The sequence below is a fragment of the Schistocerca gregaria genome, chromosome 1, assembly GCF_023897955.1.
Source record: "Schistocerca gregaria isolate iqSchGreg1 chromosome 1, iqSchGreg1.2, whole genome shotgun sequence".
NCBI classification, from domain to species: Eukaryota; Metazoa; Arthropoda; class Insecta; order Orthoptera; family Acrididae; genus Schistocerca; species Schistocerca gregaria.
Genome location: NC_064920.1, coordinates 1,100,683,948 through 1,100,704,233, shown reverse-complemented (window position 1 = coordinate 1,100,704,233; position 20,286 = coordinate 1,100,683,948). Strand labels below are relative to the sequence as shown.

The 20,286-nt window shown below is 43.7% G+C and overlaps 1 protein-coding gene across 2 annotated transcripts in view; it reads left to right on the top strand.

Annotated features, from left to right (window-relative positions):
• Positions 1-15,809, top strand: part of LOC126282405 (facilitated trehalose transporter Tret1-2 homolog) — a 235,273-nt gene extending 219,464 nt beyond the window's left edge. For both annotated transcript variants that reach the window (XM_049982072.1, XM_049982065.1), the window contains exons 7-8: positions 1,893-2,113; positions 12,314-15,809. In XM_049982072.1, coding sequence (XP_049838029.1) covers positions 1,893-2,113; positions 12,314-12,787 — 695 coding nt within the window. In that variant the 3' untranslated portion in view covers positions 12,788-15,809. The remainder of the gene's footprint in view (positions 1-1,892; positions 2,114-12,313) is intronic.
• Positions 15,810-20,286: the final 4,477 nt, after the last annotated feature.

Genomic DNA, 20,286 nt, shown 5'->3' with positions numbered 1-20,286 from the left:
CACCATTGTGTTGTGCACTACGACGTTGCCGTCACAGTGAGAACAACAGGCATAGGTGTGCTCCAGCTTATATTTATTACTCGTGGGTCGCCTAACCATGGACAGCTTGTTAGGAAAATGTTACTGTGAAATTGTTTGAGAAAGACTACAGGGCGTGTGCATCGATTCCGTCATTTCAGCGCATTGTCGACTAGCCGGAAAGGGGCAAACAATGTCGCCCTCCCCTTTCGAACAAATGAATTAACTCGCCCAGCGCTTTCGACGAAAAATTGTCACTGCCCATCTGTCATCATACCGTGCACGGACTCTTGTCAACTGTGCCAAGCTAAAAATAATTTTGTTATACGTGCCAGACTAATGGGTCTGCCATTTTATCGAAGCCGGATTATCACTGTCTTACTTGAATGTGTAACCCCAGATTACATAAGAAACAGATTGACCGCAGGCGACGCTACAATGCTAACTGACCTGTCCATGTAACGGAATTGGCAACGCTGTATCTCGGTGACGTGAATTAGGCTGATTTGTGTTCGGCTGGAGCGCTGAGCGCATAATGCTTTCGTCACGCAGCTGACTGTAGCTCATGATCGGCTGTGGTTTTCCCCGAGTTTTCAATCGAAGAATGTAGATTAGCTCCTGTAACTCTACAAACCAAATTTATTTCTACTGTAGGGATACTTGTCACAATCATATGGGAGTTGACATAAATGAAAAGTAACACACAAACATTTCTCGCGAGTTAATTTTGAAATGCAGACTCTATTACAGTCGCATAGGTTTTGCACTCGCCATCCATGCTTTCTATTTCGTATTTGTTATGCAGGTCTTCTGATACAGATTATGGTGGTAAAAGAGATCTCCGCATGTAGGTGAACACTATAAAGCTTTCAAAATCTTCTCAACGTTTTTGAAATATAATCAGTTAATTTACTGACAAATACTGCACCGAACAGTGGGTTTCGCGTCCTGACATTATCGACAGAATTATTTATTTTGCATGTATAGGGATTAGGTGAGTTATAACGACAATATATGTTTCACATTGAGACTGTAGATAAGTTTAAGAAACGGATTTTGCTTCCTTTCTAAGTATTTCTAAAGCGTTCTTAAGTATAACCAGATTTTGCATTTGATTACTGTTAGTTCATCATCATCATCATCATCATCATTTAAGACTGATTATGCCTTTCAGCGTTCAGTCTGGAGCGTTGCCCCCTTATAAAATCCTCCATGATCCCCTTTTCAGTGCTAACATTGGTGCCTCTTCTGATGTTAAGCCTATTACTTCAAAAGAATATAATTTCATGTACGCACTTAACAACGATATCTTCGAAAAAAATAAAGGAAGGGCTGCCATTTTATATCAGAATATATGGTCGACAAAATTTAGATAGGATCGAATGCTTAGGGCTCTTTATTAATTCTTACTCGTAACTAATTAATTGATTTAAAATCCACTTCCGTAACCTTTCTTTATCTTTCACGGGAAATCTGAACATTTTTAGTTCAGGATTTGTCCATCTATTCCTTCCACAGTTGATATACTCGCAGGCACTCGGCATGACGACTCGATCTACTACCACCGGTATGTCAGAAACAGCTGTACTTCACAGACGCCAGACGCCAGCACGCGTTCGGTCGATGTTGCCACATATTTCACAGAACGGAGTGCTATCTAGTGGTTGGTGCCACAAGTAAGGGTGTGACGCTGTCGCTGCCTGGTGGCCATTCCCTGACAATGGTTGCCTGCTAGACCAAGCGATCGGGCAATCTGTTTCTCACGTGGTCTTGGGTGTAACTTACTTTTAGAAGTTCCTTTCGGTATGGCACGTGACACGAGGGCAAGTCGGGTTTCAGAGTGACGATCACGATGAGGTGGATGTTGCTGGCAGGAATCGACTCGGTGGTGTTCTACACGGTGATGATCTTCGAGAGCGCGGGCAGCACGCTGGACGACCACGTGGCGACCATCATCGTGGGCGCGGTGCAGCTGCTGGCCAACGTGGCGGCGCTGTTCGTGGTGGACCGCGCCGGCCGCCGCCCGCTGCTGCTCGCCTCCGGGGCGCTCATGGCCGTCTCCATGGCGGCGCTCGGCGCCTACTTCAACCTGCAGGTAGGTAGCGCCTCAGGGCGGCGTCGCCTGCCTTCACCACGGCAGTCATCATCATCGGCCATTTGACATCCACTGCCGGAACTATACAGACTAATTATCCGTCTGACATGTACCTCATGAGATTGTTCTAGAAGCAAAGGGGACGAATTTCTTTAAAGGAGAGAGGTGTTACGGTCAGGACTTGAACCCAGGTCCTCTTGCTTGGTCGGTAGGAATGCTAGCCACTATACTCCAATCAAACGGAGTACTGCAGGGACACCCACTGAGTCCTCTGTTATTCATCCTTGCAGCGGAAGAAATTGTAGGAATACCCTAAATGGAGGGTGTAATCTCATGTGCATATGCAGACCTTATTTTACACTGCTGGCCATTAAAATTGCTACACCAACAAAAATGCAGATGATAAACGGGTAATCATTGGACAAATATATTATACTAGAACTGACGTGTGATTACATTTTCACGCAATTTGGGTGCATATATCCTGAGATCAGTACCAAGAACAGCCACCTCTGGCCGTAATAACGGCCTTGATACGCCTGGGCATTGAGTCAAACAGAGCTTGGATGGCATGTACAGGTACAGCTGCCCATGCAGCTTCAACACAATACCACAGTTCATCGAGAGTAGTGACTGGCGTATTGTGACGAGCCAGTTGCTGGGAAACAATAAAGCAGACGTTTTCAATTGGTGAGAGGTCTGGAGAATGTGCTGGACAGGGCTGCAGTCGAACATTTTCTGTATCCAGCAAGGCTCGTACAGGACCTGCAACACGCGGTCATGCATTATCCTGCTGAAATGTAGGGTTTCGCAGGGATCGAATGAAGGGTAGAGCCACGGCTCGTAACACATGTGAAATGTAACGTCGACTGTTCAAAGTGCCGTCAATGTGAATAAGAGGTAACCCCACACCATCACGCCGGGTGATACGACAGTATGGCGATGATGAATACACGCTTCCAATGTGTGTTCACCGCTATGTCGCCAAACACGGATGCGACCATCATAATGCTGTAAACAGAACCTGGATTCATCCAAAAAAATGACGTTTTGCCATTCGTGCACCCAGATTCATCGTTGAGTACACCATCGCAGACACTCCTCTCTGTGATGTGCGTCAGGGGTAACCATAGCCATGGTCTCCAAGCTGATAGTACGCGCTGTTGCAAACGTCGTCGAATTGTTCGTGCAGATGGTTGTTGTCTTGCAAACGTCCCCATCTGTTGACTCAGGGATCGAGATGTGGCTGCACGATCTGTTATAGCCATGTGGATAAGATGCCTGTCATCTCGACTGCTAGTGATACGAGGCTGTTGAGATCCAGCACGCCTTTCTGTATTACCCTCCTGAACCCACCGATTCCATATTCAGCCATCAGTCCTTGGATCTCGACCAATGCTTGCAGCAATGTCGCGATACGATAAACCACAATCGCGATAGGCTACAATCCGATCTTTATCAAAGTCGGAAATGTGGTGGTACGCATTTCTCCTCCTTACACGAGGCATCACAACAACGTTTCACCAGGTAACACCGTTCAACTGCTGTTTGTGTATGAGAAATCGGTTGGAAACTTTCCTCATATCAGCACATTGTAGGTGTCGCCACCAGCGCCAACCTTGTGTGAATACTCTGAAAAGCTAATCATTTGCATATCACAGCATCTTCTTCCTGTCTGTTAAATTTCGCGTATGTAGCACGTCATCTTCGTGGTGTAGCAATTTTAATGGCCAGTAGTGTAATTTGAGCAAGTCAGTAACGCATTGGTCCACATCTCGCCTTTATGCCAGCAATTATTCGGCTTGGCGTTGATGATACAGATGTTGGATATCCTCCTGGTGGATATCGTTCCAAATTCTGTGCAACTGGCGCGTTAGATCGTCAGAACCCAAAGTTGGTTGGAGGACTCTGCCCATAATGCTCCAAACTTCTCAATTGGAGAGAGATCAGGCTGCCCTGTTGGTCCAGGTCGGATTTGTCAAGTACGAATACAGGGAGTAGAAACTCTCGTTGTGTTTGAGTGGGCATTATCTTTCTGAAATATAAGCCCAGGAAGGCTTGTCATGGAGGGCAACAAAATGGGGTGTGGAGTATTGTCGACATACCACTGTGCTGTACGAGCACCATGGATGACAACCGAAGGGATCCTGCTATGAAATGAAACGGCACTCCGGACCATCACTCCTGGTTGTCGAACTATATGGCAGTTGACAGCCAGGTTGGTCTGGAGCATCTCCAGACACTTCTTCTGCCTGGGATCTCATTGACTGGAGTAGAATTGTCTTCAGTGACGAGTCCTGGTTCGAAATGAACCCCAATGATTGGTGAAGATGTGTCTGGAGATTCCCCTGACCAACTTGACTGTTACCTGCCATACAACCTGATAACCAGGAGTCTGGTGCTCCATTTACTTTCGTAGCACAGCACATTCGGTTGTCATCCGTGACACCCTTACAGGACAGTGGTATGTCTATGACATTCTACACCCCACACTGTTGTCTTTCATGACCAGCCATCCTATGCTTAACATGTCAGAAGATAGTGCCCTTCCACACACGGTTAGAGTTTCTTCATCTTTGCAAAACCCTACCTTGACCATCAAGGTCGCTGGATCTCTACCCAATTGATAATTCTCTATGGACAGGGCCCTCCAATCGGCTCGGGATTTTAACGAACCAAGGCGCCAGTTGGACATATTTTTGCACAATATTCTTCAGGAGTACATCCAACAATTGTATCAAACAATGCCGAGTCGAATAACTGTTTCCATAAGAGGCAGAGGTGGCCCAACGCATTATTGACTTACACAATTTGTGAAGCTCTTTTTCTGGAATAAATCATTCTATCTTTCTGAAACTGTAATCATTTGTTTGTCTGCACATGTACGTCACCTCTACCGATTTCCGTCCCATTTGGACAATTCTTTTTTTTTTTTTTCATAGAGTGTATGTTGTGCTGCAGGAAGGTACAATGGGCAAGTGAAACGTTTTCTTAAAGTTTTCTCCAGCGAGCACTAAACTAAATCAAACCATACCAGCGCACCATGTAGCAAACACAATGAGAAACAAGCATAAGTCCAATAAGTCAAATAATACGACACACCCCAGACGCAAATGCCTCACCTCTTTTGAGCGAGAAGTCTGAATCGTTAATTCAGCAACATGACATCATTGGGGAGGGATCGTAACGTTATTCTCACAGCACATCACGATACTGCAAGAATGAATAGATCTTCCATAAGAATAGTTATCACTCCACTGACACGGCAGAAAAGCACCAAGCTGAAGACTTGAAAGCCACTGTTATGACACCAAGGTGTGGTGAAGAACACTCATGGACTCAGAAAACTAGTCGTCCTTGGCAAGACATAACGTCATTGCCTCAGACGGCCAGCTATAAATACTGAAGCTTGCAAGCCCATACTTTATACAGTTAGAGTGAGCCAGTTACAATGTTGATCCTGTGGAGTACTGCCTACCAATCGCCAGAAGACTTCTACTTTTGGAGTTGCTGTCTTTGTGGTCTACCGAACATGGTCGTTGTAAGTTGCCAACATCTCACCTACTGATGCGACGTCTTTGGAACTTCTACTTCTGGTTGCTGAGAGCCTGACTTATGATGTTTGGCACACTGCCAACCTGTTGCTGTATACAGGAACTGCGCTGAAGGCTGCTGACCCTGGCTTGCATCTTTGAGTAGGCAGCAGTGTCCATGGTCTGTCTTTGGTGGAGAGGCACGCTATAACTCTGTAATATTTGTACATTCTGTGCAGAGCTGCTGGTGTTTACTCAGGCACACCCCTTTGATGTCCATGAGAGGGCCCCAGTAACAAGCAGTCTATGATCGGATGGTTGATGCCACAGTACGAGCTGCACCTGCCGCCTGCTGCCCACTACTCTACACCACATTGCATTATTACGTAACTGCCACAACAGAGACATTATTACGTAACTGCCACAACAGAGACGCTGACAGACTGCTGAGCACACACATCAGCACATTCTACTCTGCTTGCTGTGTTCACAGCCTCCCTCGCTGCTGGCACAGAGATTACTCAGTTATATCACTTACGTCCAACAAATATTGACGCCACACCCAGAATAAAATCAAAATAAAATAATATTACAAACAATCTTTTATGAGACACCACAACATACATTGATGAAGAGATGTGTTGAAGCCTGCGTTCACATCAACATAGACTGTGTGTAACACTTGTAAAGTGTTTGTCATTGAGTGAATATCTGCAGTTTGGATCTTCAGAGACTTTGTTATGAGGTGTTCAATAAACTCAGTCATAATTTGCCGCATTGGTTTACAGACCTACGTTTATTAGGATTATTTTCTTGTTTCATTGTCCTCTGCTTAACCCTTTCATTTGTACTTACAACAGTGAAACATCCTGTATCTCTATATAAATTTTGATTAATTAATAACGTGAAATAGTGCAGGGGTACAGCATCACTTCTGTATAGAGCTGTGTCATGACAGTGTGCTGAGGCGAGAGAGCACGCTGTTGATAGATTTGAGAAACAGCGTCAAAAGACAAAACATTTTACTAACACTCACGTGGCTACACGTCTAGCGGTTACTTCCCCTCACAGCATAGGGCGAGCATGATGTGTGGTGTCAGTGGGTTGATGGTTACTGAGCCATAACTTCGGTATCCAGGAATGCTGCCTCCAGAAGCTTACACAGTGACTTGCGTCCCGGTTAGTGGGGCATGGATGCTTGTGGCTCTGAGCGCTATGGGACTTAACATCTATGGTCATTAGTCCCCTAGAACTTAGAACTGCTTAAACCTAACTAACCTAAGGACATCACACAACACCCAGCCATCACGAGGCAGAGAAAATCCCTGACCCCGCCGGGAATCGAACCCAGGAACCCGGGCGCGGGAAGCGAGAACGCTACCGCATGACCACGAGCTGCGGACTGGATGCTTGTAAATGGAGCCAGCACCACTGAAGACTACAGGGCTGCTTGCAAGGAATACCATCCTGCGGTGATCAACGTCACCCTTGTGAGTGATGGCACATAGTGCCTTGGTGTCTTCACCAGCACAGAAGGGTGAGCAGTTGTACTGCCTCGGGTTAGTTCTGCTGCTCTCTAGTGCAGGGGTCTGGCTGCTGCTGGATTGGGCTAGGAACCATCTCACTGGTGTAGAATAGCAAGTCTCATGAGGACTTGACACTCACAGATAATGCAGCAGTGGAAGCAGTGGCTGCTTGCTGTCCCATATTTCTCGGTCGTCCGGCGTGGTCCCTTCGGTCCCAGACTCATTGCTGGACTGCTGATTCCTCTGCTAAAATTAGTGATTATTTACATTGGTTTGTGGTCTCTTTGTTATGCCAAAACGCTATTTACATCTGTGTTTGAGACAGAAAAACCGTGTTCTTGTCATGCAGAAATAGTTTGGCCCACCTTGCAAGAGCTCCATTTTACTGCTGTGTTACATTACTGTGGTGCTTGCGCTAGTCCACCTCATGTATTTAAACAGCTCTCATGTAGCAACCGACATGTATGCCCACCGGCTGACTGCAACTGCTGCGGCTCAACTGCTATTTCCCGCAGTAAGGCCCAGCCGCGCGGGATTATCCACGCGGTCTGAGGAGCTCCAGTCATGGACTGTGAGGCTGGTCCAGGCGGAGGTTCGAGTCCTCCCTCGGGCATAGCTGTGTGTGTTTGTCCTTAGGATAATTTAGGTTAAGTAGTGTGTAAGCTTAGGGACTGATGACCTTAGCAGTTAAGGGGGATAGGACGTCAAATGGACCGACTTCGAGAAGGAGAGGCATCACAGGACACTTTAATTTGCACTGTCTATACTTTTACAAATAAATTCATAAAATTTTGTCAGCATGACCGGGAAGGATTCAGGATTCACATTCGTAGCAGTGGAAGTTCAAAATAAAAAAAAATAATATTTTTTAATTATGAAATTTCATGATTTTTTTCACTTACTGTTGGCAGCATTTGTTGCTATGTATACACTTTTCTTCGTAAGAGATATTCTTCGATGAATTTTGCAAACCTTACAAACCATACTTACAGGTGCATAAAACTGTAGAAATTACTTAATCTATGGAAAAATGAATGGGTTGTTCCGTTTTAAACTTCGTGTTTAGAGAAAACTCGAATTTTATAGTTTATTATCTCAATTTTTACCACAGTTTTTAACAGATTTGGGGAATTCTAGAGTTTCATACACCTGTAAGTATGCTTTGTGTGCTGTGCAAAATTCATCGAAGAATCTCTCTTACTTATGAAGAAAAGTGTACCTACAGTAACAAATGCAGCCAATACCAAGTGAAAAAACGATGAAATTTCACATGTAAAAAAATTTGTTTTGTTATGTTTTTGACCTTCCTCTGCTGTGAGTGTGACTTCTGAATCCTTCCTGGTCATGCTGACAAAGTTTAATGAATTTACTTGTAAAAGTATAGACAGTGCAAATTAAAGTGTCCTGTGGTGCCTCTCCTGCTCCAAGTCGGCCCGTTTTACGCCCTACCCCCTAAAGACCGATAAGATTTTTTTTAAAAAAAAATTAGGCCCAAAAAATAATGCCAGCGCTCTAAACTGCTCGGCTGCTTAATGGAATTCTTCGTCTCAGCACCAGCTTTAGGTTTTACTGCAACTGATGCACATCTTCACGATCCGACCAACACTTTTAGCTCCTGGCAGCTGACTTCTTTCATACCCACAATGTAACTTACTCCATATAGGGCACTGTCTTTTGATTCACAGATTTCCCCTCTGGCGCGAAGATCCACCTGTATGCAGTACTTGTTCCGTACAGTGCCTGTGCACAATATTTTAACAGAATGTGTTTTATACCAAGCCATGAGGGTAGCAACCAACTTACCAGCTGACCCGTCCTGTATTCTAAAAGATGCTTTATCAAATGCGGTCCGCATTTTAAGATTCTGTATCATGTCTGGTCTTCTCAATGATATCTTAGGAGATGTTAATGTGTTTGCAGGGTGGTTGCTTTTATCTTCCAATTGCTCAAACAGGCATAGTTCCGTATGACACTATTTTAGATGTTCTGTAGCTGCAGTCTGTTTATTATAATCAAAAACTGCTGTGAGACATAAATCTTCTGTTGTTCTGTGTCAAAGTGTAATTCTGAGTGAGAGAGTGTGTCCCAGAGTGGCACATTTTATACACTCCTGGAAATTGAAATAAGAACACCGTGAATTCATTGTCCCAGGAAGGGGAATCTTTATTGACACATTCCTGGGGTCAGATACATCACATGATCACACTGACAGAACCACAGGCACATAGACACAGGCAACAGAGCATGCACAATGTCGGCACTAGTACAGTGTATATCCACCTTTCGCAGCGATGCAGGCTGCTATTCTCCCATGGAGACGATCGTAGAGATGCTGGATGTAGTCCTGTGGAACGGCTTGCCATGCCATTTCCACCTGGCGCCTCAGTTGGACCAGCGTTGGTGCTGGACGTGCTGACCGCGTGAGACGACGCTTCATCCAGTCCCAAACATGCTCAATGGGGGACAGATCCGGAGATCTTGCTGGCCAGGGTAGTTGACTTACACCTTCTAGAGCACGTTTGGTGGCACGGGATACATGCGGACGTGCATTGTCCTGTTGGAACAGCAAGTTCCCTTGCCGGTCTAGGAATGGTAGAACGATGGGTTCGATGACGGTTTGGATGTACCGTGCACTATTCAGTGTCCCCTCGACGATCAACAGAGGTGTACGGCCAGTGTAGGAGATCGCTCCCCACACCATGATGCCGGGTGTTGGCCCTGTGTGCCTCGGTCGTATGCAGTCCTGATTGTGGCGCTCACCTGCACGGCGCCAAACACGCATACCACCATCATTGGCACCAAGGCAGAAGCGACTCTCATCGCTGAAGACAACACGTCTCCATTCGTCCCTCCATTCACGCTTGTCGCGACACCACTGGAGGCAGGCTGCACGATGTTGGGGCGTGAGCGGAAGACGGCCTAACGGTGTGCGGGACCGTAGCCCAGCTTCATGGAGACGGTTGCGAATGGTCCTCGCCGATACCCCAGGAGCAACAGTGTCCCTAATTTGCTGGGAAGTGGCGGTGCGGTCCCCTACGGCACTGCGTAGGATCCTACGGTGTTGGCGTGCATCCGTGCGTCGCTGCGGTCCGGTCCCAGGTCGACGGGAACGTGTACCTTCCGCCGACCACTGGCGACAACTTCGATGTACTGTGGAGACCTCACGCCCCACGTGTTGAGCAATTCGGCGGTACGTCCACCCGGCCTCCCGCAAGCCCACTATACGCCCTCGCTCAAAGTCCGTCAACTGCACATACGGTTCACGTCCATGCTGTCGCGGCATGCTACCACTGTTAAAGACTGCGATGGAGCTCCGTATGCCACGGCAAACTGGCTGACACTGACGGCGGCGGTGCACAAATGCTGCGCAGCGAGCGCCATTCGACGGCCAACACCGCGGTTCCTGGTGTGTTCGCTGTGCCATGCGTGTGATCATTGCTTGTACAGCCCTCTCGCAGTGTCCGGAGCAAGTATGGTGGGTCTGACACACCGGTGTCAATGTGTTCTTTTTTCCATTTCCAGGAGTGTATTTTATAGGGGAATGCATTCTCATTGAACCACAGTAATGAAGTTTCCTCAGGTTACCAGCTGAATCCAGGTGTCGTCCTGCAGCAAAGTTTCCACATGTTCCCTATTCGTCATCTTTAAGCAAAGTGTCGGGTTCATGTCCATAATGTGTCTTTATATCCACTGGACTACAGGGTCTTCTTTCTGTTCTGCAGCAGCTGTGCCCCTTACACGCCTCTGGAAGGGGTGTCGTAGGTAGTGGTGGGGAGAGCAGTGGACAATGGTGGGTGGGACCACATGGCATGCTTGAGGGTCTGGGTGTCGCATCCTGGCACTGCCTGTCAATTCCATCTGCTGCCTTCGTTACCTTCACATCAGAGCACTCTTGTCATATTATTACAACCACCACACACCATACGGAACTCAGCTGGAAACCACTTTCCTGGCTAACAAGATGATCATGAACCCATATCTTCACTGTCTTTTTGATGATCGAGTTCCAGAACCCCTTTGCCTCGCACAGCACCTTGGTCTGCTCAAAGTTAAACGTATGACCCTTGTTGAAGCTGCGCTCTTTTGGACGAGCTGAATGTTTCTCACCATCTTCTGAGCAGTGCTGCTGCGAAATACACAGCTGCATCTGGTCAAATTTGCAACTGATGCTATAGACTCCATGTCTCCGTAGTCATTATTTGTCTTTCATTGAGCCGAGCATATTTTTTATTTTATTTTAGCCAATGAATCTAAAATGCTTGTAATCTTCTTTTTCCACAAATCCTGGCAATATTGACCATGGATGGTCCAGCATATGGAAGGAAAGCCAGACGCTTTCTATATTCTTCTGGGTTGTCTTCTTTCTTCTTTGGGTATGCATCCATGATGGTCATGTCAACCGGGATATTAGTTTCCAGCTGAGCTCCTCATGAGGTGTGGCAGTTGCAAGAATACGCCAAGAGCGCTCTGATGTAAATGTGGTGCAGGTAGCAGATGGAATACACAGGCAGCGACAGGACACGACAACCAGACCCTCCAGCGCACTGTAAATTCCCCCTCCCCCACCACCACTCTACCTTCCCCACCATCATCTGCGACACCCCTTCCAGGGGCACAAGATTGGCACAGTCTTTTTAGATGAGGTAAACGAGGCTGTGGACCAACAGCCATAAAGACATGCAGTGGATATGAATCTGAAACTTCACCTGAAGATGACAAGTAGAAACATGTCGAAACGTTGCCACAGAACTATGCCTTGACTCGGCTGGTAACCTGAGAAAACTTCACCATCACCAATTTATATTTCGCCATCTGTTGCATTCTTTACACGAAACAAAACCATGTTTGTCTCCAACCAGTTGAGTAAGAGTTCTGATGACCACACTTTTGAGTGCCCTATGCATACTACAACCACACCACCTTTGTCACCACCACCACTGGAACAACGCCAGTGCGACTCGACAATGCTTCCACTGCTGAAAATAGGGACTTAACGTACCAAAGGTCCCAGAATGTCAGACTCACCCGCTAGGGTATGCTAACCAAAGAGTACGAGTGTAACAGATAAAGTATTCTTACAGTCGCTGTGGGAACGTCTACGATCTACGAAGTGATGGGCGTGTACGGCACTCGTGTTCCAGGAGCAGAACCGCGAGGAGGGCCTGGAGCTGCTGCCGCTGGCCAGCCTGGTTGTGTTCATGCTGGGCTACTCGCTGGGCTACTGCACGCTGCCCTTCCTACTGATGGGCGAGCTGCTGCCGGAACGCCAGCGCGGACCGCTCAGCTCGCTTGCCGGCTCCTTCAACCTTGCCTTCATGTTCGTCGTCATCAAGACCTTCCACAACTTCCAGCAACTGCTCGGCAACGACGGCACCTTCTGGCTGTACGGCGCCATGTGCCTCGCCAGCTGCGCCTTCGTGTGGCTGCTGGTGCCCGAGACGCGCGCCAAATCGCTCGCCGAGATCGAGCAGTTCTTCGAGGACAGCAACCAGGCGCGCAAGGAGAAGCGCGCCGCTGCCGCCAGGGCGGTCGTAGTCGCCGCCGCCGCAGCTGGCGGCGCTGACGTCGCCGACGGTGCGCTGGAGAAGACTGCCCAGCCGGCGGGTAGCAGCTAACGCCGGGACATCGCTCCCGGGCGATCGTGATTAATGTTCCTGTACAAGCGTCTCTCTGTTACAGTGAAGGACTGGTCATTTTATCGTGGTCGCTGTCTTTCGGCGACTTCATTATGTAGAACTGAAGGTTTCCAAGTCACCGCCGATTAACTTGCCTAGAGCACATCAGGTCAAAAAGTGGATCGCTCTGTAGCTGTACCACACATCCACCTCCACCTACTACGAGCAGCCAATGAAATATTGTCTTCCGCTGGGCACCTAGCCAAACATCAATGTGGACAACGATATCTTCTCTCCTCCAGACTACACTGTGGCAATAATTTATTGCTGTCCACAGCATCACTTTATGAAGTATGGCGACAGAGAAGGTCACTTCCCCTCTCTGTCAACGTGCATACGCAACGTATTCCCCTCCATGCTGTACTATTTTTGACTCTCTTTGTGTGGCAAGCCTTCAGACATGGCGTGAGCCATAATCGTTAGCAACATAACACAGTGGTGCAGAGAAAATCGAGACGAACAGTTTGAGACAGACACTCGCAGTCTGTAATGCCGGGAAATAACTCAAAGTTGTCTACTACGCCGCCAGATAAGTCAGCTATTTCATTAACAACTGTGAGAGTAATGAAAGAAAAAAGATTTTTGTGAAAGTTATGCAAAAGCTAATTACGATTGCAGTTCGACTTAAATTTAAGCCTCACTAATTAGGTAGTAAGAAGGCCAGACAAATAAAATGACTTAATTGTTAATTTTATAGTATTAAAATTCAGAAAACTGTCAGGCAAAATATACACAAACATCAATTCTACAACTTATAAGTGCATAACTAAGCCAATGGCGAAACAGCCAAGTCAACTCGGTGAGTTGGTGTGATGGCTTATTCACCTGAAGATGGCAGCTAGGTGAACTGCGTAAATATTGTGTCAAGATGGTGATATGTTCCAGCTGGAGACCCTACATGAATATCAAGAGCAAAACATGTCGAATCTGGATAATAATTCCTGTAATTTCCGAATTTTGCACAGTGTAGGAGGTAGTGGCATGAATAACATACTAAAAATCCTGACTAGTAAGAACAGAGTGTTGTGGTGGGGGTGCATTTGGAGGTCACTGTGGTACGTTTTCCTTGAACAACTTGAAATCTGCGGCTTATAGTGAAAATGTAATCCAGTAGAGAATTAAAGTAATTAAATAGGTTCTATTCAGTCTTTTCTCTAGGGTCATAGTTTCCACAATGAGAACGAGGGAATTTTGAAAATTTCCAGTGATGTGCGGGCGCTGTTGCTTACTTGGTTTCTGTAGACCATCTTTTGGTAGTTTCCCGACTTGACAGTCCACAAGTGCCCAAAATCAAATTGTTCACCTCGACCTTCCCTATACCAGAGGTGTCCAACCTGCCTTCCGCAGGTGGCCCAAAGCAAGTGTCAATGTTGCTCAAGAAGTATGCACCTGTCACACGATACGGGGAAAAAAATCATCAAATTCCGCTTATATCAAGTTACGATAAACTGAATATTTTCAATCTGAAACTCCCACCACACCATGCTATTCTCTCTTTGTTGTTACTGCTTTTTTTTCTTCTCTTCACGACAGTTATTGTTAATGTAAGTATATTATGCGGCCCAAAAGTACTCTTCTTCCTCCGATGTTGCTCAAGTAAGCTAAAATGTTTGACATCCCTGCTGTACATCATTATTGAACGTTGTAAACAGGGACCTTACTGATTCTTCTATCGACAATTCTATCCTAATATTGGAATAATGTTAGGAAGCCCTGAAACGTTATCAGAAGACCAGGAAGGCTGCAGTGATATGACACAAAAGATCCAAACAAGATTTTATGCAAGTGCTAAGTAACTCGTGGATTTAATCTGATACAGCACTTCTGTGATTCCTTGCCTTCAACCATACTATTTGTTGTTTGTGCGCTATTAAACATAGCAGTCAAGAAACTGTACAAAAGAGTTATTAAAATTCTTATAGGTTCCAGTTATTGTGGAGTGATATGTATGTTTCCGTTCTAGCTACCACTCTCACAGTTATTTGCTATAATTATATTTTCGCTCGTTAAGGTTCCTTTTTGATTATTATTTATTTCTCAATAATACCATAACTGTTGCTGGTTTAGTCATTTTAATGCATAAAAATTTCTCTCTCACTCTATCTTAGCTAAGAGACATATGACTAACTATACACAAATGACTAAATTTGAAGATCTACATAATGTGTGAGTTCGTTTTTCGAATCAGTGTTCTCCATTTCGAATTTAATTTTAAAAGAGTAAATAAAAAGAAAAAAACAACATCTCAGAACATAGTGAACTAAGCAAATCCACTTCGGAAAAGATTTATTCTCTAAGTATTCTCTCTGTCTTCTGATACAATCTGCTCTTTCAAATTTGGTAGCCAAATAAAGTTCCCAAAATATTTCCCATTTGCCCATACAGTTTGATCCTTCCAAATATAGTACTTGCCAAGACATATCAAGAAGGAAGTAAATTTTTGAGGAACTTTGTTGGTAAACAGTAGTACATCCAAATCATCAGTGAGTGTCAGGAGATACCTACTACCACTGATACAATGTACTGTCTGAGAAAGAGGTCTATGACCTATTTTGGCTACCACAGGAAACCTGATATTGTTATTGTATAATTTTTCGTGGGTCATGGGGTCTTTGCAACCCTGGTAGTTTTCTGTTGGGCGTGAATTTCTTGTACCTTTTGTTGTGCTGCCATGTTTATTTATTTACTTTTTTCATTTAATTCTTTTTCTTTTTTGTTCATTGTCTGAATAAGCCTCTTAACTGAAGCCTATTTACAGAAATAATGTTTAACTCTAATCAGAAGTGTATGATTCACTAAGTGTGACTAGTAAAAGGAAGACAAAGGGTCCCATAGCTACTGGATCATGCTTACGAGCTATGGAAAATTTGATGACGTAAACGAAGCACTACTGTATACAGTGTACCTGATATGTGTTGTTGAGTGCCTGCCTGAACAATAAAGAAAAATGTTATTACTGTTATGTATTTTTCTTTTTCTAATATCCAACACACAGTGACAACAGGGACGACGACATCGACAGCATGCCAGTGTGGTGTTTTTGGTAATCTGTTTAAAAGTAGAAGAGGAAGACCAAATTCTATTGCTGTGAGAGTATAACAAACAAAACTACAAGTCATGGTGACAACCATGTGATAATTTCGTTGGGAATGTGTGCTAAACTTGTAAATTGACACTGAAGTCCGTAATTGGTGAAAGATAATGCCTCCCGAGCATTCTGAATAAGATTTCTTTAGTTGTTCAGCTAATCGGCCTCCAATTCTAAACACTGTACGTTGTGGTAAGTTTGAACCTGACAGTCGTGTCCCATTTTCATATCTAATGACGAATACTCTAAAATATTAAGCTCTTTTTTTAGTCACTCAAGTGTGACATGCACCCATGTGCTGTGTGGGTGTATATGACAAGTAGTTGCACATTGGAATATAATGTTTTTGTGTATACTGTTAAGCACAAGTATTTAAGTACAAGATTGTAAAAGGTTATAATTCAAATACAGCCGAAATTATCACCAAACGTACTGTTTCTATATGGTGCACACATTAGTGTTAACGCTGTCACATGCACTGTCTGGCAATCACAATCCATACACCACCACCATTTACAGCTAAATACAGGGCGTCCCAGTAGGAGTGGCCAATACTCAGGGATATGACAGGACCCGTCATTCAAAGCAAAAAAAATGTGGTAAACATGGGCTCTAAAATGCGTACATTAAGAGCTGTGAGCACTTCTTCAACTTCAATATTGTGAAACAAATCTCTTCTGCTGTAAGCTCTGTCTTTCCATATTTTGGGAGGAGTTAGTATCGACCTGACAAGATACCTATGAGCACTTTTTCAGTAGAAGAGATGTGTCTCGCAGTAGTGAAGATGAACAAGTGCTAATATCTCTTAAGGTATGCATTTTAGAGCCAATGTAGGCTGTTTTGTTTCGAATGATTGTTCCTGTAATATCCCTAAATGTTGACCATTCCTCCTGGGACACCAAGTATAAGTGATGAAAACTTCTTCCAACGCCAGGAGTCGAACTGGTTAGCAGTAGGTCGCCCATGAGTTAGCGAATTCGTTTCATTGCTCTACTTGCTGGCACTTCCGATTCGAGTATTTTGTGTATATACTAACAGAATATCTGTGATAGAAACTCTGGAGAAACAAATAGACGCACAAAAATGACAAAACAAGAGCAACACAGTACTTGTAAGCTACAGAGACATTCTTTATAGGAACAGTCCAAGCAAAACCAGCTTGTAGCTCAAGTTCCAACACAAGTTACAAGTAAACAGACAAATAACAGTGTCAGCATAAATTAGTCTGTTCTGATCATCCAAAACACTGATGTAGTGTGAAGGTAGAGATAATTTACAATAAATCAAGCAGTGATTATAGCCCACTTAGCCAGCTATTTTGCTCACCAACCCTGACCATGAGGAGGTGGATGATGGGACGATAGATAGAAACAAGGGGTAGTGTACTACGCAACACACTACTCTAAAGCCAGGTTTCCACCGAACTAAAGTGCTACTACAGAAAATTGCAGCGTCTGCTATTGTTTCCCTACGCTCCTGTCAAAATTCTAGTAGCACGACTTTTAATATGGCTTCAACAGAGATTATTCGGACAGGCATTGATGTCGTTATTCAGGTTAGAGCAGTAGTAATGAGCCAAGAATCCAATAAGAAGAAGAGAAAGCATAACTGTTGGACCTTGAAGTGGGTTTCGTTCAGAAATAACACAAGGGCATCATAAACACTTATAAATGAAATAGCATTCATAAACTAAATTGAAGACATGTGCAGAAAACGAAGTAACCTTCAAATGTAAAAACTTGAAGGTAAGTGTTGCCATCTGTTGCTGTGTACTGGATCTATCACAATTGTCATTGGTCCCAACCCTAAGTAGCACTTAGGTGTACGACCAATGGCAATTTTGATAGTTCGCATACCAAGCAACAGATAGCAACACTTATTTCTAAGCTTTTACATTTGAGGATTAGCCTGTTTTTCCGGACTTGTCTTCAATTCTTGAACCATTTTCGGATGACAAAAGTAAATTTCGAATAATTGTTGAGCTTGTAACAATGTGGATATGCTATTGGTAGATACAGTCAAACTTTCTGGCACATCGTTTCAATTTATTCAAACTGTTCACACAATATTTCGACAGATAAGATCCGTAGACACCCTATAACTTCTGTAGACACAGACATATACTACGGATTTTACAGCTTATCTTAAAAGTATCTTCAATATAGGCCTACAACCACATTTGCAACCACACAATTATTGAGCAAACATTAGGTGTGACACAGACAAAATGCATATTACATGTAAACAAACCTCTGAGCACTAACATCACAGAAATAGCCATGTTAATATCAGTAACAAACCAAACAACGAAAATTACAGATTGTGCAATAATGTTAAATTATTTTTTGGGACTTCAAGTCTCATAAGAAAACTTAGGATATAGACACACTGAAATGCTTCCTAGTTTTTGTCAGACCTATCCCAAACAGAAAATAGCCAAATTTGAAATATCAAAATAATGTCATAATTCTAATTCAGAAACATAGTTGACTGACAAAACTGCTAACATAGAAATTACTCTTATTATTTGTAAATCCTGATAGGGAACGTAAAACCATAACCTATTCATATAAAAACACAAAAGTACTGAACACCTATTTGTCAATCAGAGTGGAAAACACGCCAAAATTGAATTAAGTATACCACTATCAACACAATATAAACATCATATTCCATACAAAATCAATATGTACAATGTGCATGCGGCTAAAACTCGGAAACGTGTTATATGGTGTCGTAGCCCTCCATCCCCCAGCCATGAAGGAGATTCCCATTTTTCCTGAAGGGCGTGCATTTGAAGACATAATGGCTGCAATGTTTTTCTGTCTAGACATTTTTAGAACATTAGAGAGTATTCGAGAGCATTTCACGACATTCCAGAATGTTCCACAATGATCTGGGATACTCTGAAGTGGTCAGGAATAGTCTGGAACATTCAGCAAGTGTCCAGAATGTACGGCAACGTCCCAAATCGTTTTGGAACATTCCAGAACGCTATAGAATTCTGTAGAATGTTCTGAAACCTTATGGTACATTCGAAGCCTTTTTGGCATGTTCTGGAATTCACCACTGGTGGGGCTGCCCATTGGTAGGAGTATATAAAGTAAGACCGGTCATGGGTTCGAACGTCAGTTTCTTCTTATCAGTGATGAAGGTAGGGAAAGTTAGGGCAATGAGTGAATAAAAACAAACTAGTGTAGTGTGAGTACTCAAAGTGATGCAGTGACTAAATATAAACCGAAAATAAAGTGTGAAAGGTGTGTAAAGTATACTGACCAGACAACCGCCCCAATTAACCTCAACAGTGATTTCTGTGACATAGCCGCTGCTGAAAACGAACTCATCGAGCAAATTTATCGAAACATTGTTCACAACTACGCCAATCTGGATTGGCTGTTTGAAACGGCAATTCTGGCAATTAAAAATAATATTGTCGACGATGTCAACTTCAATGTTCAAAAGAAAATTCCTGGTGAAGGAAGAATATACAAATCGATCGATACGATGGTAAACACTGAAGATATTGTGATCTTTCTTATGGAATTTCTAAACTCTTTGCAAATACCCGGAATGCCATTACATTGTCTTCGACTTAAAATTGGATTCCTATCATATTAATCAGAAATCTCAACTCACCAAATCTATGTAATGGAACAAAGATGATTGTCAAAGATCTATCGAGTAACATCATTGAAGCCGAACTTATAACTGGAAAGTGCAAAGAGTAGACACCATTTATCCTCAGACTACCACTGATCTCTACTGAACTGCCATTCCTATTTAAAAGACTGCAATTTCCAATCAAATTAATTTACAATTTTACAATCAACAAAGTGCAAGGACAAATTTAAAAATACTGTAGCATAAACCTCAACGACTCCCACTTCTCTCATGGTCCACTACATGCTGTTTGCTCCCAAGTAGGAAATTCGAAAAATTTGTACATGTATACCCTGGATAGCAAAATGAAAAATGTTATTTATAAACGAGTGTTGTATATAGAAAAGTAAAAAAAATTACCTCTTGTACTTTAACAAGTACTGTAAATAGTTACAATATGTTTTCAATAATTTTTTACTTCTCATAATTTATGGTTTGTACTTTTATTCCAACTACCACACAATCTCATATCAACTGCGCGAGTGAAGCAGAGTACCCCAGCTAGTTACCCATAGTCACTGTAAGCGTCACTCTCAATCTGTGTTTCAAATTTTTCTGGTTTGTTAATGGTATTAACCTGTGTCAAAAGTGTGCATACAAAAGCCAGAATAACAACTCCGACCTGAACCTTTACATTTTGCGAGGTCTTTGATATATTGATGCAGACTACACACTTGGTTGTCAGGGATGC